Raw genomic sequence first — 26,616 nt, 5'->3', positions numbered from 1 at the left:
GATATTAAATCATTAATGTGGATATTTAAAAACATTTCTATAAAGAAGTACTCCCATATGTTCTGGTGGAAAAGCTTATTGGTCATTTGAGGAAAATAATCAGAACTTAGTACCATATACCAACATAAACTCTCAATGGTTCAAAGAATTATATATAAGGTTAAAAAAGAAATCACTAAAGAGCTTTAGACAAGCATAAAAAAATTCCTATTTCTTTCCCAAAATGAAAAACTAAATTAGACCAGTTTATCCTGTACAGGAAAATCTTCAAAGACTAGAATTTTAAGCAAAATAATACTTGTTTTTTCTCATAGTAACATGTTCATTGTAAAAAATACAGACAAGTGTAAAGAAGAACATTAAAATCATTCAAAACTACCACCACCATTTATATTTAAGCATACTTCCTTTTTTTTTTTTTTGTGGTACGTGGGCCTCTCACTGTTGTGGCCTCTCCCATTGCGGAGCACAGGCTCCAGACGCGCAGGCTCAGCAGCCATGGCTTACGGGCCCAGCCGCTCCGCAGCATGGGGGATCTTCCCGGACCAGGGCACGAACCCGTGTCCCCTGCATTGGCAGGCGGACTCTCAACCACTGCGCCACCAGGGAAGCCCTAGGCATACTTCCTTATAGTCAAACCCTCCTTGGCACTATTTCCATTGAAAACAAAACAATTTTTTTAAGTTCCTAATTATATAAGCAAAAAATACCACATTATCCTAATTTTATCATTTGATAACTAGTGATGAGTATTTTTCATATATTCATCAATTGTTTTGAATTTCCTCTTTTGAATTGGGTTATTTTTATATTGTTATTTTAGCCATGAAAGACCTCAATCATCCAGAAACATAAAATAACATTATTTACATTTTCTTGTTGATTTTTAAACAGCATTTTACAACCTGTTAATGCATCAAGAATTTATCTTGGTACATGGTACAAACTGATTTTTACTAAAAATGGCATATCAATTGTTTACAATCATTTATTGTATAAAATGTAAATGTTTAAAATAAGTTTCACTTGCCTTAAGTAAAAAAAAAGTGTTTACTGAAAATATTATGTCTAATAAATGATCAATCACTGTAAAAATATTGAAGTCCTTGTGGTAGTTAAATCTTAAAGCATAACTATTTGCAGACTGAGACATATTTAAATCCTTTCAACACAACGGACCAAATATAATCAAGCACATATACTACTTCAAGCCTGAGTCAGTTTTGGGATATGACCCAAAAAGTAGGCCCATATATTTCTTGATTCACTTACATTAATTTTGCTGTTAAACTTTACTGAAGCTCCAGATTATAGTCCAAACTGCTCAATATCTACCTCTTACCCAGGTCAGTCTTATTAATAACAATACTTACCAACAGCAAGGAGAAGAATGCTGGCTACAAAACAGCCTGCACCCACACTGAGGTAATAAACACCTACTCTCATTTCTGCTGGCCAAAGAGGGAAGAGGGTGGCTGCTATCACTGCAATCACTGGAACAAGAAATGAAAAAGTTACATACATAACCTTTAGATTAAAATTTTAAATGGCTTAGTTGCCGTAACAGTGAATATACTCCTAGGGGGAGAAATAAAACAAAACCATATTGAAACATATAAAATTGCCATTTTTATAGGTAAAAAATGGTGGATTATCAACCATTTCATAGTTGAACTACTATTTTTAAATTAGATTAGGATTTTTCTAGTATAAATTATATATAATTAGAAAAAAGTATTGTCTAAAAATGTGAGACTGTTAGCTCCTTAAATGATCAACTGCTGCTGCTGTCAACTTTTTGACTATAAGATATCTGTCTATCAAATAGGGAAGCTTAAAGAAACAGCAGCCAAACAACAGAACCAAAAATGATTCCAAAGATCCCTCCCTGGAGATTGGTTCTGGGGTGAAGCTCTGACATCTACCAAATGAAAAGCTCACCAGGAAATTCTGATACAGATCATTTTTGGTAGTTAGGGAAGCTGTATACAAGCATCTCCAGTTTTTTTCTAAGTACAGTGGAACCACATGGAACAATCAAAAGAAAGATCTGGTTTTTAGGTATTTATAGCAAAAGAGATCAGGATTCAAATTCAAATTCTAGCTATTTCATTTATAAGCTAAGGACTGGATTTATTATTTTGAATGGGATCCTATGATCATATTGATCAAACTTGCTTAACTGCTATTTTTTTCTACTTGTTAAATCATTCCCTTCCTCTACTCCTATACCCGCCCCACTAAATTTACAGGAATAACACATACCTGTGGTAACAAAAGAAGCAAAAAAAACCCAAAACAAACAAAAAACCCAAAACAGTAAAAGAAAAAACAATAAAAAACAACCCAAAAGGTATAATGTGAAGTCTTCATCCAATTCTTGGTCCATTCCCCAGAGGTTAATTACTATGATTTATTTGTATTCCCAGAGACTGCCTATATACAATTAAAACTAGCTACACAGAATTTTTTTTTTTTACAAAAATGAGCTTATAACACTCTTACTCTTTTACAGTGTTCATTTAATCTATTCTAGATATCTTTTCGTGAGTACTAATAAGAATTAGTCTTATCTAATTCTTTAAAAGCTGCATGATATTCTGGCACACAGTTGCACTGAAATTTATTTCACCATCCTCCTACTGAGGGACCTGATCTGTTTCCAGTTTTATCCTATTATAGACAAGAGGGCAACAAATACCAATGTACATGTACATGTGTGCAACTGTGATTACAGCACAGGATAAACTCCTTGAAGTGTAACTATTAGGTCAAAGGGTAAAGGCATTTAAAACTTGAAAGATGTTTGCAGATGACATGATACTATACAGAGAATCCTAAAAATGTCACCAGAAAACTACTAGAGCTAATCAATGAATTTGGTAAAGTAGCAGGATATAAAATTAATGCACAGAAATCTCTTGCATTCCTATATACTAATTTGGAGGTTCCTTAAAAAACTAAAAATAGAATTACCATATGATCCAGCAATCCCACTACTGGGCATATACCCAGAGAAAACCATAATTCAAAAAGACACATGCACCCCAATGTTCACTGCAGCACTATTTACAATAGCCAGGTCATGGAAGCAACCTAATGCCCATTGACAGACGAATGGATATAGAAGTTGTGGCACATGTATACAATGGAATATTACTCAGCCATAAAAAGGAACAAAATTGAGTCATTTGTTGAGATGTGGATCTAGAGACTGTCATACAGAGTGAAGTAAGTCAGAAAGAGAAAAACAAATATCGTATATTAACTCATGTATGTGGAACCTAGAAAAATGGTACAGATGAACCGGTTTGCAGGGCAGAAATTGAGACACAGATGTAGAGAACAAATGTATGGACACCAAGGGGGGAAAGTCGCGGCAGGGTGGGGATGGTGGTGTGCTGAATTGGGCAATTGGGATTGACATGTATACACTGATGTGTATAAAATTGATGACTAATAACCTGCTGTATAAAAAAATAAATAAAATTTAAAAATTAAAAAAAAAACTTGAAAGATATTTGCTAATGGCCCTCCTAAATACAGTCTGAGGGATTTGGATTAGAATAAAGTGTCAATGTATATTTCTGAATAGATACTTTGTGCAACTATATTAGGAACAGCCATGACATAAATTCCTAGAAGTAGAATAGTTGAGTCCATATGTATACATTTAAAATTTGGAAGATATTGCCAAACTGCCCTCCATAAAAAATAAAATAACGGACATATCGTCAATTATTGGAGAGTATTGGTTTTTCTTGTGTTGGACCTTCACTAAGAGTAGGTACTATTAAATTTTATAATTCTCTTGATAATCACTGTTACTTTAATTTGTATTTGAGTGTGATTAAGTATCACTCACAATTATTGGTCACTGTATTTCTTTCTTTTTTAAAATAAATTTATTTATTTATTTATATTTTATTTTTGGCTGCGTAGGGTCTTCGTTGCTGCATGCGGGCTTTCTCTAGTTGTGGTGAGCAGGGGCTACTCTTCGTTGCGGTGCATGGGCTTCTCATTGCGGTGGCTTCTCTTGTTGTGGAGCACAGGCTCTAGGCACGTGGGCTCAGTAGTTGTGGCTCACAGGCTCCAGAGAACAGGCTCAGCAGTTGTGGCACACAGGCTTAGTTGCTCCGTGGCATGTGGGATCTTCCCAGACCAGGGCTCGAACCCATGTTTCCTGCATTGGCAGGCGGATTCTTAACCACTGCGCCACCAGGGAAGTCCGGTCACTGTATTTCTTTATCTGTGAGTTACCTTTACCATTTTTCTAGCAGGTTGTTAATCTCTTAAAGATGTAGTGAAATATTATCCTCAGTTTATCATTTATCTTCTGGCTTTATTTAAAATGTACTTTAAAAAAATAACTATTTTATGTTAAATATTTTCTTTCTGGCTTCTGCATTGTTTATATCCCTTTCTAAATTTTAGAGATTGTACTTACCAAGGATTAATCCCATGACAAATGTTTTAAAGTGAACTGGGTCATAGATCCACACAAATACCTAGAAGAATCAAGAAACCTCAGTGCTTAAAGTTCTAAGGTTACATTAGAACAGTTACTTCCAACCTCTTAACATATAAGAACTACTTTTAAAGGTAAACAAATTCCAAAGACTATTCCTTTAGTAGCAGTGTTTCTTTCGGTATCCATTCAGTTAGAAAATTATTTTAAAAACTATAAATTACATAACACAGTTAAGTACATTTCTATGTACTTGCATGCTTTTAACAGTTTACTCCTGTGTGCAAACCATTACTTATTCAACCTAAATACCAGCAATTGTACAGCCTTTTTGCCCCTAATGTAATGATGTATACTGGCATGAGTAGAGTAGAACCAACCAGTCTAAGAGCACAGTTATGATAGATTCCAGTCAGGCCCTATTAAAGATCCAGCAGCTCTCAATTCCACCCAACTGATGAGAAGCAAAGAACCATTATTAAAGATCTTGCTCAGTGAACATAAAGATTCTATGACTCCCTGCAATAAGTTCATTGCCAGCTCCCCACAGAGAGTCTGTAGCTGCAAAGCTGGGAACCACTGCTTTTAAAACTTACTTTAGAAAACAGAAATTTACTTCATTTAGAATAATCAGAACTCTGTTCATCATCCATAAAACTCTTAGTTTTATCTCTCAGTTTCTATAAATAACAGTACTCTTCCATTAGGCTCCGGACGCGCAGGCTCAGCGGCCATGGCTCACGGGCCTAGCCGCCCCGCAGCATGTGGGATCTTCCTGGACCGGGGCACGAACCCGTGTCCCCTGCATCGGCAGGCGGACTCTTAACCACTGCGCCACCAGGGAAACCCTCCTGGTTCTATTTTGACTAGCGCTCTTGGTTACTGCTTTTTGATTTGCTTCTTTTTCTAACATTTCTCTTTTTTAATGCTGCACATTTATCCTGGAAATCGGATCCACAGACATCACTTCTGCCATTTAGCATTCTAAAGAAACAAGTTTTTAAAGATGTTTCCCATCTTTAAAAGTTTCAAAGCCTGCTTCTTTCTACAGAATAAAATCTTAGCCTTTTTGGGAACGCAAGCACCCATGCTTTTGCTCAGGAAAAAGCTTCCTTTGTCTAACAGACCTATAACTCCTTTGCAGTGTACCTGGCAATCTACCAGTCATCCTTCAAGGCTCAGGTCAAGTGTCCAGAATCTCCAGACCCTTCTTATCCTCTCTTGATTAAATTACCTATCCCTAATTGGTATTCTCCCACAATACTCACCATGCTGTAATATAGTACAGGCATGTACTATATTATACTGTACTATATAATATATACAGTGTACCTCAGAGGTATTTCCAGTTCAGCTCCAGATCACCGCAATAATGCATTTTTTGGTGTTTCCCAGTGCATGTAAAAGTTATGTTTACACTATACTATAGTCTATTAAGTGTGCAATAGCATTAAGTCTAAGAAAACAATGTACATACCCTAAGTAAAAAATACTTTATTGCTAAAAAATGTTATCCATCACCTGAGCCTTTGGTGAGTCTTAATTTTTTTGCTGGAGGAGGGTTTGAAATATTGTGAAAAATACCAAAATGGGACAGACACAAAGTGATCAAATGCTGTTGGAAAAACGGAGTTGATAGACTTAATGCAGGGTTGCTGTAAACCTTCAATTTGCTGAAAACAAAAAAACAAACAAAAAACTTTATCTCTGAAGCACAATAAACAGAAGTACAATAAAATGAGGTATGCCCATACCATGTTTAAACGCTTGTATGCTTGCTAGACTATAAGAGCTTCCAAGAAGATAATTTTATCCTATTTATCATGTTATTCCCAACACCTATAAAAACGACTTCGCATATAGCCAACGCCTGGTGTTTAACTGAAGGTATTTGCGCTCTCACATTAAGAAAGACCTATGGTCTTCTATTACATTGGATCTTAAGCAGGGGTTCACCAGAATCACCCAGGGATACGTTATACAACACACACACACACATCCATATACACACTCATTTACTATAGATTCCACCCTAGAGATCCTCATGGAAGTATGCCTGGAATGAGCCTAGTGCACATGTTTTGTGAAAAGCCTTCCCAGATTTTCAAGCTCATAGCTCCAGGAACCACTGCTTTCTATTTATACTACTTTTGTATTAGGTATAGCAAGAAATTCACAACAACTCAATGGCCAGTATATAAGTAAATGTTTTTGTATTGGTTAAATGACTAAATTAAGTGGTCTTCATGGAAGGCTACAACCATAAAAATAAGCCACTAAATTAAATAAATAAAAATGATCTCCTTGAGTAAAGCATCAAGTAATATTGAAAATTTTAGACCCTGATAGTCGTGTGTCTAACTATAAGAGGCAGAAACCTGTAGGTGTCCCTCCTTAACCATTGTACTTTTTTTCCTTTGATTCTAATGGGAATCTTATACTTTACTGGGCAAATGACCATCCAGTATAAAAAGCATATTTCTAAGACTTTACTGCAGGTAGGCATGACCATATGAGTAGGTTCCAGCCAATGGAATACATGCAGAAATAAAATCGCCAGCTTCCTGGAAAGTATCCTTAAAAAGGAAGCATGTCTCTCATTCTCCTTCCCTCCTCTGGATGCAGATATAAGGCTGGCAGTCATTTTGCACCATGAGGTAATCTTTACTAACTGCCTCACACAGGTGGAAAAGTTCAGATCCACCCTGGAGCTGCCATATCTGCTTACCTTCCGATTTCATTAATGAGAGAGAAACAAGTATCTGTTTTGTTTTAAGCCACTGTTATTTCATGTTTCCTATCTATCATAGACAGCTGAACCCGATTCAGATTGATTTAAAAAAATTTTTATAAATCTAAATTCAGAGACATTCACTTTTAAAAAGTAGATTTTGTATCTACATGGTTAAATTTATCTGAATTACTTCTTTTCTTAGTGAAGGCATCAAAGGTAATTCTAAAAACTCCTATGGAAAATTGGATTTCTACTTATAAGCTAGATACTCTCACCTCATTTCCATCCAGAAAAACTTGATCATCATGTGGCTCAAGCTTGAATTTTTTCTTAGTTTCCTTCTTTTTGGGAGTTCCAGGAGTTTCCTCCTATTAAAAAACAAGTTGAATAGAAGAAAACACGTTTGCAAAGAAGCAAAAAGCAATGTAACATCCATACAGTCAAAGTTTCACTATATGAGACACAGAAATCAAAATTCTCAACCACAGTATATGTAAGAATCCTAATGTGGTTAAGTGGTTGTTGCGCGATATTTTAAAGTGCTGATACACCAGTAGTGCTAATGTGCAAGTCATAATTTTTTGATTTTTACTGAATTTTAGTTGAAATCACCTTTTTGGATTCTTCCTTTTCACCATCTTTCTTTTTTTCTTTCTCCTTTTTTGTCTTTTCATCCTTTAGATTTTCTTTCTTGCTCTTTTTATCTTCTTCTTTTCCACTTTCAGCTTTTCCTTTCTCTCTTTCTTTTTTTATGTCTTTCTCATACTTCATTTTCATTACTTTTAGTGCCCGATGAAAAAACTGTTTCTTTAAAAGCCTTTGGAAACAAAGATATGACATTACATTCCCTATAAATTAATACAGACTAAAAAGCAAAAATTTCAAGACCTGAATAAAATGAGCAAAGGAAGACATACACTGGCAACTCACAAAAGAAATTACAACTAGTAAGCCCATTGAAGAACATCAAAAATGTCTAACTGAAAACCTGTGTAGCCAATTTGATTATATGAAAGTTGTCAACCTAATTTTCATTTTTTAACTGTATAATTTAATGAGATTATAGGTTTGGAATTATCCTTAAGTTTTTCTCTAGGTTCATTAGGAGTAATCAAGACTGATTTAAAGTTAAGTCTCAAATTCAAGAGCAGACATAAGTGGTATATAAATATATGGGGAAAATAAAAGTAACAGTTTAAGAAATGTTAGCAGATTAAAAATGTGCCCAGGCTTCCCTGGTGGCGCAGTGGGTGAGAGTCCGCCTGCCGATGCAGGGGACGCGTGTTCGTGCCCCGGTCTGGGAAGATCCCACATGCCGTGGAGCGGCTGGGCCCGTGAGCCATGGCCGCTGCTGAGCCTGCGCGTCCGGAGCCTGTGCTCCGCAACGGAAGAGGCCACAGCAGTGAGAGGCCCGCGTACCACAAAAAAAAAAAAAAATGTGCCCATGATCTGACTGATCCAAATCGTGTCTTCACCTGTCCTTCTTGATGTATTTTTCTTCTCTCCATGTACTTCACTATTCAGCCTGTCACTGTAATTAAATATCTCCAATTAACTAAGGAATAATTAAATATGCTAAGGTGAGATTTCTGGACTCTGAAAACAACACAGTATCAAGTTGAAAACTGTACAATATATGTAGCAGAACAACACCATGTGTTCCTTGCTTCACTAATTTCTCTCAATAAACTGATCTTTCTTCTATATAGCAGGGGTTGTTTTGTTTTGTTTTGTTTTTTAATATTCCTACTTCAGGGCATTTCCACTGGCTATTCCCTTTATCTAGAATGCTCTTCCCCCAAATAAGCATGTCCTTTTGGTCTACTTCCTCACTTCTTTCAAGTCTTCCCTCAAATGTTACCCTCTCTACTAAGCCTACCCTGTTTAAAATTATAAATCTATCCTCCATCCTTCCTCCTGTTTCCTGTTATCCTATCCACAGCATTTATTCTTTTAGTTTAATATACAATTTATAACATGCTTGTTTGCCTTCACTAGACTGTAAACTTCTTAAGAGTAAGATCCTTGCTTTATTCACTTCTTTATCTGATGAATTTAGAAGCTCAGCTGACCCTAAATTAAGTCAACCTTGGCTGCCTCAATCTTTTCTAATCTTACTCAAGAAACTGGTTTACCCCTACCTTTGTCATCTAAAAGCCATCTTTTCAAATCTTATGTTCCAGTTTCAGAGTTCCTGATTTCTTTATTCCTGCCTTGATAAAGTACAACTACCAAAACACAACTAGAAGCTAGGTCCCACTGCCACCATCTGTGCCTGTTAATGGTAACTATCCACCTTTCTATTCAATACCTTCACTGGTGCCTACTCCAGCACATCATACCACTTGCTAACTAGATGCCTCCTTCTTGCCTAAAGACAACTTATTTCTGATCATTATCTTGTGCCCACCTGTGTTTTGACCTGCTTGGCTGGGCTTCTTTCTGCTGCTCAGTTAGGTCCACCCCATGAACATCTCCACAAAGCTAACTTCTAGGTCTCCTCATCTGGACTTTTACTTGTTCAGAAGATCTATACGGCATATATAATTATGCCACTGCCTGAAATGCCCCCAAAGAACCCATCATTAATATCTGCTACACATATACATATATACATAAACAAGCAAAAATCTGAAATGAGACACTTAATAATTAACTACTTATGAGTAGAAAGTGAGACTTAAAGAGTAGTGGTGGGTATTTGCATATGAAGGGGGATCTTTAATTTTTACTACTTCAGAACTTCTTACAAAAATTTATAATGAAAATATTCTAATCTCTATTTTTGCACTTAGATGATTTCCAGATTTTCTATCAGGATCATTCATTACAACTTCACACATTACTGACCGCAGCTGTACTAACACCACAGCATTAGTTTCTGCAAAACCCCCCACCCCAGTCAATAATGTGTTAATATGAAAACAAAAATACATCTTATTCATTGTATGTTAATTGAAAACCAGCATTTCATACTACAGTTCATATTACAGCTCTCCATATAGTAAGAGTACATGGGCACACAAACACAGATACTTGAGTATATAGTCTCAAATGGTAATATAATTATCCATGAAGCAACATTATTGGTAATTTGGATTTTCTTCTGTATCATTTTCAAAATTTTCTCAAATTTACTTTAGTGAAAAAAATGTTCTTAATAAAGAAATAAACAATTAAAAAATATAAACCATAGAACTTTAGGAGAAAAAAAAGAAATCCTTCCCTTGATGAGCAGATACAGAAGAGCACAGAATCAGCAGGAACACCTGCTTCTGTTACTCCTCCTGTACAGCTGCCCCAACCCCTTGAGAGAAAAGAAGACTATTAACCAATCAAATTGGTCTTGAGAAGTTCACATTCAGGTAGATGGGTTCAGATATCACCTCTACCACATAACGAGCTATGTAGCATTGGGTAAGTTACTTAATTTTAGTGTATTTCTAAAATGGGGTATAAATGAGAAGCATGTAGATTGTTTAGTGTGGTGCCTGGCATGCATGTTCTCAATGTTAGCCATTACTACTGCTGTAGCAAAATCTTGAATTTCATTTAATATTGATAGTTATGGAAAACACAAACACATTTGGTTTTATAAATAGTTACATTATACCCTCATTCCATTCATTAATAAGTAGAATCATTCACTTATTCCTTGATAGTTCCTTAGAGAATGCCTACTTCAATTCACTCTATGCCTCAAAAAATGAGATGACATTTACTATTGTAATAAAATCAGTGCCTCCATTTATTTAGCTTTAAACACACTGTACAGTACAGATCATCTACATAAACTGACATTTTCACAGACTACTCATACATTCCTATCTCAGTATGTTCTGTGCTCCCTGCCAGGATCAAATGTCCACTCTCCTACTGTTTGCTGGGTAATCACCTATTTCTGTTTCAAAATTTGATTAAAACATATTCCCTGAGAGGCCATTCTTGAAGTTTCCCCATTTCTGTCTTTCTTACAGAACACACTGTATTGTAATTAGTCACAAATCTTCTCTAACAGATGAAAATATGTGCTGTGCTTTGGAGGCAGAAACCAAGTCACAATTATCTCTGTATTCCTGAGGCCTGGCCTATAATAGATATTTGATAAGTATTTCTAGAATAAATGAATGGATTAAAAGCAGCTTGTGAAAAGTTATTAAATTGCTTATTATTTTTCTTCACCTCTTAATTTTTTTTACCAGGTTTAATAAATGTTTATTAAATGCCAGACATATGTTTAGGACCTTCACTTATCTGACAATGGTGAATGCCCACATTGTGCTAATTGCTGTGGAGTTACAATAAAGTATAAAACAGTCCTCCAATTGCCTTCAGATTTAGCAGGCAAGAAATTTAGAAAAACTAACACACATGCAACAATTCTATTTAAATAGTTAAGGACTAAACTGTATGCTATTACCTTTATAAATTCTGTAGAACATTAGTTTAATGTGGGCTAGAGGATCTGGGGAATACTAGATGGTAGAGATGGAATTTGAGAGATATTTATATTGAGAGGCAGGCAGGATAGAGGAAGAACTGTTTGCGGAAAATGGCAGGTTATTATCAAAGAAAGACCAGAAGAGAGAATGAGTATGGTATATGAATGAGAGTGAGAAGGACACTACTGGACTGGGGGGTTGGAGATGCAAAGTCACTAGGAGGGTTAGGATGATGCTAGATAAAAGGTTGAAGAGTCTGTACTTGAAATAGGCCATAAAGAGGCACATCCTACAGTTTCCTGTTTTCCTTTGTTTTTCCTTAGACTCCCTCAAGACTTCAGAAAATGAGACAGGACAAGTGTCCCTTTGTGGTTTTGCCTGTAGTCAGGCAGGAACCCATGAGGGCTGGCCATCATGAGGTCACCATGGTTATTATTAGAAGTGGCTTTGAAAACTTTAGGTAGTTATGCTTCTCTCTCTTAGTGCAAAAAGGACACAAAAAGCTTGATATGAATGGGAATAACATATACAACAAAAAGTGAGTGTATTGCTAGGACAATCTCTGTACTCAGGTTTTTTTTGCTTTTCATATAACGAAGTATCAAGTCTCCTAAAAGGCCAAGTGAAGTGTATTAATACTGGCTGCTCTCCTCAGAGATCTGGGCTCAGATTTAATATTCAAATAGTATTGACAGGTTAATCCTTCATCTTAATTTTTGCTTCATTAAATCCATCATCATTTTGGAGGAGATAGTATAGTGCAGTGGTTAAGAGCATGGACTATGAAGTCAGATTGTTGGATTTAGAATTCTGGCTCAGCCACTTACTAGCTGTGTGACCTTGGGTAAGTGATTTAACTTCTCTGTTTCTGCATTTATAGCATCTTTTAATTTTTACACTATATATATAAAAAATAAGTCTGTTTTGAGGCAGGCAAGGAAATTTGCACTTTGGAGTTCTAATACACAGATGGCTGTAAAGGAAAATACCGACTACACCACTGTTAGCTAATCCCTGCCCCGACAATGAAATTTCCATTGTTTCTCAAAGGTCCATTAGTGACTCTAGATTTTGGCAGCTAAGAATTTTTTTTTTTGGCTGTGCAGTATGGCTTGTGGGATCTTAATTCCCCGACCAGGGATCAAACCTGGGCCCGTGGCAGTGCAAGTGTGGAGTCTTAACCACTGGACTGCCAGGCAAGTCCCTGGCAGCTAAGAATTTTAAGAAATAGTTAATAATTCTTCAACTTTACAGTTTTAGAAACCAGGTTGTAAAATAGTGGTTATTAAGAGGGGTCTCATGTGGCTGATACTTTAAATGCCATTAAGCAATATATTAGTAAATGCTATGTGTATCTCCCTGCTAAGCATATAAAATAATCTAAAATGTCAAATTCCCACCAATTACAAAATTTAGTGTCATAAAAACAAAATTTCATATACTAACATCTTAATAAATATGTTTAAGTAGTAAATAAACCAAGGGAAAAATTGGAGAAAAAAAAAAAAAAAAACCAAAAACAACCCCAGCATACTTCTTTCCAAGAGAAAAGTGATTTTTTTGGGGCTGCGCCATGCAGCATGTGGGATCTTAGTTCCCTAACCAAGGATTGAACCTCTGCTCCCTGCAGTGGAAGCGAGAAGTCCTAACCACTGGACCACCAGGGAATTCCCCAGAGAAGTGATTTTTGTACACCATTCACCATGAAAAGTTTTTCCCAAAGGAGAAGTACTTATTATAAAAAACATGGATATGTTACTGAACTGTCTATACTTCATCTTGGAATGAAGAAAAGACAGATGTTTCAGCTGCCTTGATTTCACAAGGAATATATTAGCAATCACAAACAAAATAGGGAAGGGTACCTGGCTAATGGCTCAGTAGGCGCTGAAAAAACAAAACAAAACAGGGACAACAGGTCTATTAGGAATCTCTGACAAAGTTTTGGAAAAGATTCCCCAACTTTTGCTCTAGAAAAGAAAGAACTTTTTTGTTCACGACAGGCACTGGTATATGATTTTTACTGCTGATCCTTCAGTTCAGTCAGCCTGGCAAATGTACAAATGTAACAGAACACAAATAAAAGTTATAAAAATATGATAGCCTAACATCAAATAAATTCATTTCCAGAAGTACTGAAGAAATCCAGGTTACATGTAAAAGCTATACTTGAGCTATGCTGTAATAGCACTATACTTAATGATGAAATAGGGAAGGAGCTTCAGGACCATGGAGAATATTTTTAAATTACTATTTATATTATCCTTCACTAAGAAATAAAAACTACCTGTTGCAGTAGTCAACCACAGACTCCCTCGTTGTAAATAAAGCTTCCTCTCCTTTCTTGGCCTTCGCCCACTTTGAATCCAAAAGGCAATCCACTGCTTTTGAAGCTAAAGAAGAAATTTATTATTTTTAATTTAGTATACAGCAGGATTTGTGCCTATCTAAACAATATTCTATAAGGCAAATTTCAACATTCTGGCATCCGAAAATACAACCAAGTTCAACAGAAAATTTAAGTCTGACATAATGATGACAAATAGTTCCTCAAAACCTCAAGTTGTGAAACATACTGATTAAGCACCTTTCTTAAAGTAATGCTCTGAAATAAATGACATTCAAAAATATTAACTAAAGCAAGATAAATTAATGAGAAAATGTTCTTTAAAAAATTCAAAATAAATGTAAATAACACTCTTATCAAATAATCATAATATGGGATAAACAAACCAAAAATCTTCCTCTACCACAGTAACAGAAATTCTGTCACCAAGCTTTATTGTAACCCACCGAGGAATAAGCTCTGAAACAATCTACTGTCATTGGAAGAAGCTAAACATATGAGATGTGAAAAAATCAGCATGTCTATTTTTATAAACTTTTAAGGACTATCAAAATCATTAATCATAACACTGAAGAGATGATAAATAAATTTCTTCCCAATAATAGGTAATTCAACCTTAACTGATCAGACAGGCAAACTCAACAACTACTGATCTATAAGCTATGAGACAATATTACAGATAATATTAGCTGATTATGAAGTTGTTTAGATTATGTGAATAAAAAACACTCCTAAGTTGGTTCTAACACACTTGTTTCACACTGAATTCTATGCCAGAGTTTTACAAAAAGAGTATCGTTAAGTACATGTACTATCTGAATAAAAGTTAGTGTTAGTACTGAAAATAAATCCTATTTTAAAAATTTCCAAGAAACGTTATTAAAAAGCACTTTCTTTTATTTTTATTGACATTTTCAATCATGAAAGGAAAGAACAGGATAATCAATTGTCATATGCTCATCATCTAGCTTCACCAATCATGCTTGGAGAGCATTTTTAAAATATCTACCTATCCCCAAATTAGGTATCTTCATAAGATATGCACACAAATATAATTTTATTGATGTAATCCTACCAATAAAATAATCAACCCGGTGACCCATCATATTGGTGGACTTTGTTGGACAGTTAAATCGAAGAAACTTGGCTACAGCCTTCTCTTCTTTAGATGGTTCACCAACTTCCTGCAAAGTAAGAATATTAATTTAATGTAATCGTTTACTTGTGACATTGATATACTGAAGAATAATTTACAGATCTCTTCTGAAAATCTTTTTAAGTTTAGTACAGGCCTTTCTTTCAAGCTTTTTCTGGAGCAGACCTAGTAATGTATACAGAAGACAGAATGGAGATTTTTTTTGCGGTACGCGGGCCTCTCTCTGTGGTGGCCTCTCCCGTTACGGAGCACAGGCTCCGGACGCGCAGGCTCAGCGGCCATGGCTCACGGGCCCAGCCGCTCCGCAGCATGTGGGATCCTCCCGGACAGGGGCAAATCCCGTGTCCCCTGCATCGGCAGGCGGACTCTCAACCACTGTGCCACCAGAGAAGCCCCTGGAATGGAGATTTTTAAAATCACGTTTTTCAAATACAAGTTGATAGGGCCCAAACCTGTCTGCCTCTTGGCCTCAGCTACAAGGCATTTATTTTGAGTTGTTTTTCCAGTATGGTAATCATTTTGTACCAGTTCACCTTCACTTTTGCCTGGTCTCTTTTTAAAAGCCGTAATGCAATAATTCAAAACATTAAGAGGTTGTCAATAGTGAGTGCCCAAATGTCAAAGTAAGTAGAAACAGGTGCCATAAATAAATGTTAAATAACAGCCAAAGCCATGTACCTTGAACAATGGACAACAGATTGCAGGAGGAGTTCTCAAATTAACCAAAGACAGCTGTCCCAGTGTGGTCCCAGATACAAACTACTATCAGAGATGCTGAAGATTTGTATTCTCTTCCCTTTCCCCTGTGGTTACAGATTCTAGATCTCGTCAGGGAATCTTTTCTCACCTTGCCTTTCTTCTTTTCTTTCTGAACGGGGTAAAGCAAAAATAAAGATGCAGGGCTTCCCTGGTGGCGCAGTGGTTGAGAGTCCGCCTGCCAATGCAGGGGACACGGGTTCGTGCCCCAGTCCAGGAAGATCCCACATGCCGCGGAGCGGCTAGGCTCGTGAGCCATGGCCGCCGAGCCTGCGCGTCCGGAGCCTGTGCTCCGCAACGGGAGAGGCCACAACAGTGAGAGGCCCACGTACAACAACAAAAAAAAAAAAAAAAAAAAAAAAAAAAAAAAAGCAATAGACAAATAAATTACAATCTCATTTAAGAACTGATTAATGGAAGGGCACAAAGAGTTTTGGAAAGGCTACTTTAATCCTTCCCTGTTTTCTTTTTTCCATTCCCTCCTCCAAACTTTCTACCAGCTTCATTGTTTATCATTCCCCATCTTGCTTTTATTTCCTTACATTCTGAACTTATGTTCCTGTATACTTATTCTCCCCACTCATATACTGAAGAATATTAGGTCAGTCTATGTTTGCATATATCTTTTATATATATACTTTTAGTTGTCTTATTGCTGTAAGCTATCATATTAAAAGTACTGTCTTTAATTACATGTTTAAGCACAGTACACAGAGCACTCAAGCAATATTTCTAGCAATATACAATTTAAATGTGAATGATTTCAGGAAAGGCTATTTCTTAAGATGAAAAAAGTGCCAAATAATAGTAAAGAATTATCTGCCAAGAATCTAGTATGCCGAGAAAAATTAATGCTGAAGACAGTTATGTTTTAGGCAAGACATTCTAATAACACAAAACAGGAAAAATAAACTCTCTAAATCATCTATCTTTACGTCAGTTTTCCCACAGATTTCAAGTTAGTTTGCATTCAGTTATGTTTGTTGAAAATAAGGAACAACTAACAAATCAAAGTTTCAGCTTTAATTTTATCCTGAAGAGGAGTAATTTGTGAGATGAAGCGAAAATCTGTGCCGTGGTTGCTGGGTCACCTGGCAGCTACTTCTCATATTTCCTTCTTTGCACTTCCCAACTCCTCTACTTCCAACAGCCAATTAACAATGCATGATTCTTATACTCTCGTATTACCCCACTTGTGGGTTACTATTTGTGACAATAAAAATTAAAAGCCTGCACAACACTGTATATCAACTATACTCCAATATACAATAAAAATTTTAAAAAAGAAAAAAAAAAGCCCAAACCATTCAATCCAAATGAAAACTATAGTAAAAACCAAATATTTATGTGATTAAAAGACCTCTAGTTTTATATATAAAAACACATATCACAAAAAAATAGAATCTTAAAAAACTGTAAATTCAAAATTTAACACTCCAAGTTCAGTAACATCTACAATGTTCATAATTATTTAATCTGGGTCCTAGTCACAAAATATAGTTTCTGACAAACTAAAAATTCTATATTTCGGTTTTTGAAATCACACTAAAATTATTAACATATATGTTAGTATATATTAAACGATAGCATTTAATTATGTCTGTGTAACGCACTGCATTTCGAGGAGGCTCATCTATTAGTAAATAATATCCTATATAGTCACGTACAGCCAAAAAAGTAATACTATATAAATAGTTGGAAATAATGAGATACTATAATTGGCTTTATAGAAACCAATTCTATTTTATAATCACACCCATATATGTTCAATTTTTCCCTCAGTTGATACAACTGTTGCCAATTTAAAGATTTATCCAATTAACTGATAACTTGTTACTGGGATATGCTTGATTAAAAATGGTATGTGGGGGAGAAGTCTCAATAAACATAAATTGTTCAAATGCATACTTACTGAGTGTTTACCCTATAATAACTCTGGGTGCTACTGTTAATATCAAAAATTTGTTAAGGCATGATACCTCCACTTTGTTACAACCTTCCAAAACAACAACTGTTATTTTCCAAAATGAGTAGTAGAAAAAATATTTTAGGAGTACAAAAGGAGTGAGATTATCAATGTGGATGAGAATAGCTATGAAAGACCTCTTGGAAGAGGGACCTGGATTTTCCAAGATGAACAAATTTGGGATAAGCTGAATGAATAGCATAAACATACTGTGGCTAAAAATGAGCATAAAATTTGGCTCTAGTAGAGACAAGTTAGGAAGAATTGTGAGGTTAAGTATGTATAATAGGGCTAAACAGTATTCAAGGCAGTCTTAAGAAATTTCAAATTTACTCCTTAAGTCACAGAAACTAGGTTTTGAATAGAAGGAGGACAAAATGAGAAAAAAAAAATGACTTAGACACTATTTTGGAGCCTGTATGTAGAATGAACTGGGGGAAAAAAGCACAAGGCAGGAAAACTACTTAGTATTCAAGTAAGATGTGATGTGATACTAGACTAGGAATGGGAAGGATTTTGACATTTGAAACATTTCAAATGTACAACAGGTAGGACTCAATGATAAAAGATGAATGAAATGGCTTAGTAAAAGATGTCAGATTTCTAATTTGATCAACTGAAAGGACAGTTTTTCAATTAACAGAAATTTGGGAGGAAGGTGATTCTTGGGGGAAAAACAATCACATCAACTTTAGGCATGACAAGTCTACACTCATACTAACACTCAAACCATTTACTGAACACAGGCATACAGGTACTAATCTACTGATCGTTGATAAGAGGCATCAGACGTAGAATCTATTAGAATACCCAAGAAACTGAAAAGTCCGTTCTATTATTATATAATAGGGAATCTGATAATACATGAATCCACACTTTAAAACCTCATTTTAACAATTAACTTCAAGTTCACCAAACTCTTCCACAACTGCAAAAACAGACTCAAGTATTCTCTTTGCATTTCCTTCCCCTCCTTGGTAAAGGCACTACAAAGCAAGAATGAAGTGAACAGACCCAGAAAACATGGACTTGGATAATCTCTCCCAACCAGACAGTTACTTATTCATTGATACTTTCTTAAAGTATCAGTTAACTTCCCTTAAACATCTGACTAGAAAAGTAGTGAATTCTATCAATATATTGGTACAACAGAACTGATTCCTTCCTTGTTCCTCCTTCAAGTTCAAATCCTTAAAAAGTTTCTATTATCCTCTGTGAAATATTATGAAATATTCATTATACCACATATAAGTTATACATACTGTAGACTGTCTCTAGCAGTATAGAATTTGTGCCATCTGCTGGGGCTTTAAAGCCAGAAAGAAAGACTGCTACAGAAGAGCACCAAGAGAATATGACCTTGGGAAGCTAGTAATATAGAAGAGCCTGCCATGGAATCTTCATTCTCACTGCTCCCCTGCTGCAGGCTAAAACAGTCTTATCCTCTTCCTGTTTATACATTAGACTAAAGTACTTCCCCTCTTTGTTCCCTTTTGATGTGAAGAAATATTCAGAATATTTTCCTAACTTTTCTAGAAACCCTCTGACAAAAAGTGAAGGCCTTTTGCGAATAACATCACCCACTAACCAAGAGAAACCAGCTCATCGAGCCTTGAATGAGGAGAACTTTGTAGCTCAGTGAATGAGCTCAAATGTCTTAGAATGAGGAAGCAAAGAACCAGTACGTTTTGAGGCTGGACTGCCAACCCAAACACCAAGATGCCGGGTGTTGCAACCCTTAATCCAAAATTACAAAAACTGAAAGTTTGGGTAGAACATTCTTTTTAAATTATTTAACAAATATTTTTATTTTAGAATACTTCAACACTCAAATACTACAATGAAACTGGGGTTACCATTTCTAACTATATATTATTTTTGGTACTTAAGATAATCTTTTTGAGAAAAAAAATATTAGATCAAGAGTCAGTAAGCCATGGACTTCAATCTCACAGAATTTTTGACTTCAAATTTGCTTTCCCCATCCTCCGACCCCCAAAACGACTAGAATTTTTAAAAATTGTTATATTCAATAGAAATAAGCTTAGGTAATAAATAAGCTTGTTGAATGAACTGAGCAAAAGAAAAAGATTAGTTCACCAACTGTCAATTTGTATCTTTATACAAACAGTATAAAATATTCGTGAAAATGTAAATAGGTTAACAGGTTAAAATCTGAAAGCTGGAGGAGATCTTAGATAAATCCTTTGCTTAAAGTCACACAGTATGTTACTAACAGAGCTTTACAAGAGTCTCTGTATCTTGACTTTGGCAGTGCCCTTCTAACATCCCCCACCCCCTGCCATTGTAAGCCCTTCATTAAGCCTCTGGGGGGAGTTTTTCCACTTAGGACTGGCTTCCTGGGTTCCATCTCTTTTCTTCAGAAAGTCCCAGAGTCAGAGCGCATAATCCTAAACTTGCCCTTTTCTGAAATTAAGCATATTGGTTCGTGATATGTCAGGGTTTTACTGACAGGGAGACAGATGGGTGCAACAAAGTTAACTGAGATGCAGGTACTATAAAATTTCTAGGAATGAATAAGCCATTTCAATGTCCCAAAACTCAACTAGATACTTTACACATAAGCAGAACACTAAATGGGATGAGCCTCTTTAGCAGGGACAAGTCTCGTTAAGTCTTTGTTGTACAATTTAATATAAAGATTGCAAGATTAAAGTATGTCAAAACAATTTATTTTATCAATGGTGCGGTGGAATGAACATTCAACTGGAATTAGAAGACTTGGTCTAAATCTGGTTTTACTATCTTGATGAGTGACCCTGGGTCAAGCCACATATCCTCACTGAACCTCAGTGTATCTGTAAAATGATGTTAACGGTTTAGATCAATATGTTTTATACCTAGTAATGCTTTTAGATCTAGGTCCTAAAAGTAGCTTAAGGATGAGGGATAATGGTAGTGAAGTAGTGGGGTACTGAGGTGATAGGGCTTTGGGCCCACCCCTCTGCTTTTACATAAGAGCTGCATTTGTGCAAAAAGATTCCAAAAACCCCTACTACTTGAAAATCGTTTTCAACTCTAAAATTTCATGGTACTAGGATTCTCAATTAACCCTTCTAGTAAGCAGCACTTTGTTAACCTATAAGTACTGATTTTTTTTTTTTTTTAAAGGATAGCTTTATTATTCAATACTCTACCAGACAAAGGGGGACACAGTTGGCTCCTGCCTCGAAAGACTGTGTCCCAACTTGGAGAGGGTAGTGAGAAGTTTTTTTGGGTTTCTTTTGTTTTTTTTTGTGGTACGTGGGCCTCTCACTGTTGTGGCCTGTCCCGTAGTGGAGCATGGGCTCTGGACGCGCAGACTCAGCGGCCATGGTTCACGGGCCCAGCCGCTACGCAGCATGTGGGATCTTCCCGGACTGGGGCACGAACCCGTATCCCCTGCATCGGCAGGCGGACTCTTATCCATTGCGCCACCAGGGAAGCCCAAGTACTGATTTTAATGTTCTTAAAAACTTACATAATTGCATTTCTTAGAAAACTTACAATTATTTACTTTCAAATGTTTTATTAATTTGAATTGAGATCACTCTCACTTGAGAATCTCAATCATGAAAACTTTCCAATATCACGTCAGTGAACACGCAGCTCACTTTTGGTTTTCAGTGACCAGTAAAGTGAGTCCAAGAAGGAAATGTGACAAAATAGTCTTCTTGCTTCCAACTTTGATGGAATACCAGAATCTAAAATTAGGCTACATTAGAAAAAGCATACAGGGCTTCCCTGGTGGTGCAGTGGTTGAGAATCCGCCCGCCGATGCAGGGGACATGGGTTCGAGCCCTGGGCCGGGAAGATCCCACATGCCGCGGAGCAACTAAGTCCGCGTGCCACAACTACTGAGCCTGTGAGCCACAACTACTGAAGCCTGCACACCTAGAGTCCATGCTCTGCAACGAGAAGCCACCACAATGAGAAGCCCACGCACCACAATGAAGAGTAGCCCCCGCTCACCGCTACAGAAAGCGCGCGTGCAGCAACGAAGACCCAATGCAGCCAAAAATAAATAAAATAAATTTAAAAAAAAAGAAAAAGCATACAAATTAACTACTTTTTAAAACCCTGAACTTGTTTGTATCAATCATTTCCCCCAATATACAAATTACAATTCAAGGTCAGTAAATCTACTAAACATAAAAATCTTTTCTAAACATGAAACATCAAGTAGCAACAGGAAACTGAGTTAATATTACAGATCTTTTTGCCCAGAGTCTCACAATAGAATTTTTTCTGTAACTTCAACTCTGAATTTGGTCATTACGTTTGATCTTTTTGTCTAAAGTAATGCCAATATTATAGAGTTTCTGATTCTCTGGAGGGAAAAAAACCAAGGAGTTTTATAAGATATTGTACACTTTTATTAATCTGTTGACACCGCACAGTAGTACTCCAGGTAGCACTCCCAAGATCTCCACAACATTTTACATAGCACAGCTATGTAGAAAACTTGGAGGAGGTGAAAAATGTTATTTATTTTCACCTAGCAGTATACCAACTTGATTTTTAACAATCAGATCCTCACACACTTATCTAATCCCCAACTAAACAACAGTAAGTAAACAGCCATTCTTTATGGAGCTCACAACTCAAAGGTTTATTTACTGAATAGATAACTGTTAATTTTTCTTCAGCATATCAGCGTGCTTAACAAAAACCAAAACAAATTATCCTAAAGCCTTCATCCCTGGGGAAGGGGAAAAAGGAGTTATGTGCTAAGCACTCTTTTAATAGCTTTTATAACCTTTAATAATAAGTCACCCACGCACCTATTTTTTCCACAACAATCCAATGAGGATATTTTTTTAAGGTAAATATTCCTTCTTATGGATTTGGAAATAGAGGAAAAAAGTTAAGTAACTTGACCAAAGTTACACAGCCAATAATTATTGACACTGGGGTACAAACAGGCACAAGTTTTAGCTCCCAGTCACTACCACTACCATACAGGTTTTTAAATCTTTCTGCTTAATATGAGATCACAACCAATTGAAATAGAGCAGGTATTCAAAGTGAATTAGGATCATCTTTACAACAATATTAAAGAACAGTTGAAACTGTAAAAACAATGTTTATTTAAGGCCATAAAATATACCATGTGTGTAAATATAAGTCCAGTAAGTCCTAATTTGATAACTTCAATACAAATTCTAATAAAAGTATATTTTGTATCCATACCTGACCAATAACACTAAATTTTGAAAGACTAGAAACAGTATAATTAGAAACTTCTTCCATAATAACCTTTATCCTTGGTTTTATGACCTGTCTGAACTTGTGGAGCAATTGTCTCTGGTCCCCTTCTGTACTCTTTTTGAAACTACTTTCTTATTTCTGCCTAATTCTAAAATTCTAAATTTACTGATCACTGAAATCTTTTTTTTCCTAGTACTTCAAAGTTTTCAGGAGAATTTTAACTTGCATAGCTCAAATCACCTGTGGTGTAAGTCAGTTAAGTGAAAAAAATGGGGGGAAAAAACATTAGAAACATTCATCTAAGCAATGAAATAGTAAGGAACAAAAAGACAATGACGAGTGTAACAATTTGTGATTAGTATATTAACAGTTTACAACACGCCATCAATTTATGACGACATATGAAGGTTTCTAGGCACAGGAGCTAATAAGGAGACAACAAAACATCCTGAGTCTAAGATGTTCCCCATATTTAATCCTCTCGGCAAAGAGCAAGAACAACAGGGGGAAAACTGCAAGGAAGAAATACATAGATGACATGGATGTGGAATGAGGGAGGGATGCTATGTAGGTTATGAGGATGACACACTGGCATGTGAAAGGTTTCTGGGCGGGACCCGCTCTTTGCAGTACCAAGGGAGTTTTGTTTATTTACACTGTGTCGCTGAAAGAAAGCCGGAAAGCTTCAGTTGGGCGTTTAAGTTAATAACTGTGAGGAGAAAGGAGGCTGCACGCAAACGAACATCTGGATACGCAGATCGCCGCCTGGGCCCCTGGGGCAGCTGATCAAACCCTGATCACTGCCCCCTCCTACGGTCCTTCTATCTGCGCACAAAGAACGGGCAGCTTTAGGTCAGTCCTCCGCCTCCTTCTACCCTAATTATCGCGGCCTTAATTTCGGGACAGCTAAGGCGAAAGGATGGCGTGGAGAAGGGAGGCGAGGAGCCCGGGGAGGGTCGGTGTCTGCGCTCGGAGGACGCGGACCTCCCAGCACAGGCCCAGGCCGACAACGACAACGCCGCCGCCGCCGCCGCCGCTACCGCCACCCTGGGCTGGCGGCCGCGCCTCCCGCCTTCCGCCGCTGCCTCAGCACCTCCGCCTCGGTCTCCGCCGTCGCCAACACCGCCCTTCCTCAGGCCCCTCAAGACGACTCAGCCCGCAACCGGCGACCTCGCGGGGGAACCCCACCCCACCTCTTCCTCGATTTCGCCCACCCTTCCCGGGAGCTTTCCCTGCGTCTTCCACTTCCGAGAGTCCCCTATCCCAGGGCTCGGCTTTGCTACCTGAATCCGCTTCTTGTGTCGCCTGCGTTCCGCCATGTTGGCCGCTCCGCCCGGTTCCCTCTGACGTGGAAGTAGGCGGGGGCGGTGGAAATATCGCGATAGCGCGCCGCGGGGCTGTTATGTAATCTACCGGCTGGCGCCGGAGCGGGGAGGCTGGCGAGAGGCCGGTACTAGGCGGGCTCGGCGGGTCTTGGCTGCGCTTTCTCTCCCCTCTTTCCTTGGCTCCTTTTGTTGCAGGAACTGGAAATCGCTGGGACCAGAAGGAAGTTGAGAAGTGGATCAAAGAACAGGAGGACTGGAAAGAGTCCTTGGTTCTCAAACCTGACTGGGCATCTGAATCACCTGGGAAGCTATTAAAATACAGATTCCTGGGGCCCCATGCTCCTCGGAGTCAGTAGGTTTGGGGTGGAACCTTTTACAGAGGATTTCCTGAGACCTATGGAATTCTAGACGTCTCCAAGTGTGGCACTTCTTTTCTTGCCAGTGAGCCCTGCATCTATTCCCCACGTGTAAATTCTCCTAATCCCATTTTGAAGATGGGAAAGCCGAGACAGCTGAGGTGCAGCGATATGAACAGATTTATCTAAGGCTCCACAGTTGGTAGATGGCACAGACGAGACCTAAGCCAAATTATCTCCCCGTACAATGTAGGGGGTAGTCGGGCTCATGTGAAACAAACTTTGGATTCCCCATTCCATTTTCCACGTTGCTTCTCGAAACGCACCTTTAGAATCCGAGTCAGAGAACTCAGAGAGTACAAGCAACTAATACGATGAGTAAGGAGAGAGATTCTAAGAAGTTGGAATTAAGAAGACTGCAGGGTACTTGGAGTCTGGTGAATTACTATTATAACTATTGTTATTTTAGAGCTACTTAGATCAAAGAGAATGGGCTTAAATTGCTAGTAAGTGTTTTTAGATGGAGATTTTAAATAATGGTAAATTAGGAATTTACAGAAAAGTAAGATGAAGGAAATAAAAATCCCTAACGCTACCGTCCAAAGATCTGTTAACAGTTTATTTTCTTCTAGTATTTATTCATACTTTGTGTGTATATATTATTTCCCCCTTCCCCCCTAATTGAGATCATGTTGCATAATATGCCTTTTCACTTAATGTTATGCTGAGCATATATTATATCTTTTAAAAATTCTTCATTCCCCATATATATGTAACCTAATAGCAATTAAATATGTAATTAAGGCAAATAGTGGCATCTTGACGCCTAGTCTTTTATAAAGTAACATAGCTAAAGTTCACTTTTGGACTATGCAATTCTGCAGTCTGGGGACTGGATCAGCAAGTCATTTGGTTCCTTTTCCTTCTATAATCTATAATCAGGGTGTGTGTAGTCAGAGAGGGGTGAGAAAAAATGATGATTCTTACCAATTAACCCAAAACATAACACAGAATATGAAATGTGTTTATTTCCTTCAGTCCTCCCCATCCAAAATGAGGGTAGATCTGTTTTGTACTGTTTTATTTGGAGAACACTGGATTCTCTTCATAGGAAAGCTAGTTTATAAATGAAAATATTATTGTATTTAATAGATGTTGAGTGCCTACTAGATGCAAAATGCTAGGTTAGGACTATGATGGGGAATGAAAGCCCTTCATGGAAAATAACTACCTCTCTAGCTACTGCCCTACCACCTTTTTCTTCAGAAGAGGTTTAATTTACTCTCCCCACGTCTCACTGACATTCACTCCTTAGACTACAACAATTTGGTTTCTACCTCCACCATCCATTAATAATTCATGTCAAATTGTAGCATCTTGACAATATTGACCATGCACTTAATTTGTTCTCCTTCCTTGGCATTCATGATATCAGGTTGTTCCTTCTGATATCTCTTTGGCTCCTCTCTCTTTACCTAGCTCTTCAATGTTCCTGGCCACCACGTTTCCATTCTCATCTTCTTCCCTTTTCTCCATGCATTTTGGGGATTCTTATTCATGTTTACAGCTTAATTCCAAAATACTGCATTACTGTTTATTTCTAGTTGTCTTCTGGATATCTCCACTGAATGTCCAACTAGAAATCACCATTCCCCCCCACAAAACCTGTCTCTTTTACTGCATTTTTAAACTCTGGTAACTGCATCACTGTTCACTTAGTCACTCATGCTAGAAACCTTGGAGGTATCTCAACCATGCCAATCAGTAAGCAATCCTGTTGACTCTGCAACTGAGACGTTTGGAATTCTTCCCTTCCTCATCATTCCTATTGCCATTGCTTTGATTAGGTTTTTAT

General features: G+C 37.2%; 1 protein-coding gene across 1 annotated transcript in view; it reads right to left on the bottom strand.

Moving 5' to 3' along the window:
• SEC62 (SEC62 preprotein translocation factor) overlaps positions 1–24,447 on the bottom strand; it is a 30,021-nt gene extending 5,574 nt beyond the window's left edge. Inside the window, exons 1-7 of the mRNA XM_024734025.1 lie at positions 24,364–24,447; positions 15,067–15,175; positions 13,932–14,037; positions 7,815–8,019; positions 7,478–7,570; positions 4,448–4,508; positions 1,374–1,493 (exon numbers count right to left, since the gene is read on the bottom strand). Of these exons, the coding sequence (XP_024589793.1) occupies positions 1,374–1,493; positions 4,448–4,508; positions 7,478–7,570; positions 7,815–8,019; positions 13,932–14,037; positions 15,067–15,175; positions 24,364–24,399 (730 nt within the window). The 5' untranslated portion in view covers positions 24,400–24,447. The remainder of the gene's footprint in view (positions 1–1,373; positions 1,494–4,447; positions 4,509–7,477; positions 7,571–7,814; positions 8,020–13,931; positions 14,038–15,066; positions 15,176–24,363) is intronic.
• Positions 24,448–26,616: the final 2,169 nt, after the last annotated feature.

The sequence above is a fragment of the Neophocaena asiaeorientalis genome, unplaced genomic scaffold, assembly GCF_003031525.2.
Source record: "Neophocaena asiaeorientalis asiaeorientalis breed wild unplaced genomic scaffold, Neophocaena_asiaeorientalis_V1.1 scaffold280, whole genome shotgun sequence".
Classification (NCBI taxonomy): Eukaryota; Metazoa; Chordata; class Mammalia; order Artiodactyla; family Phocoenidae; genus Neophocaena; species Neophocaena asiaeorientalis.
The sequence above is the reverse complement of the archived record's forward strand: the minus strand, read 5'-3'. Positions and strand labels throughout refer to the sequence as shown.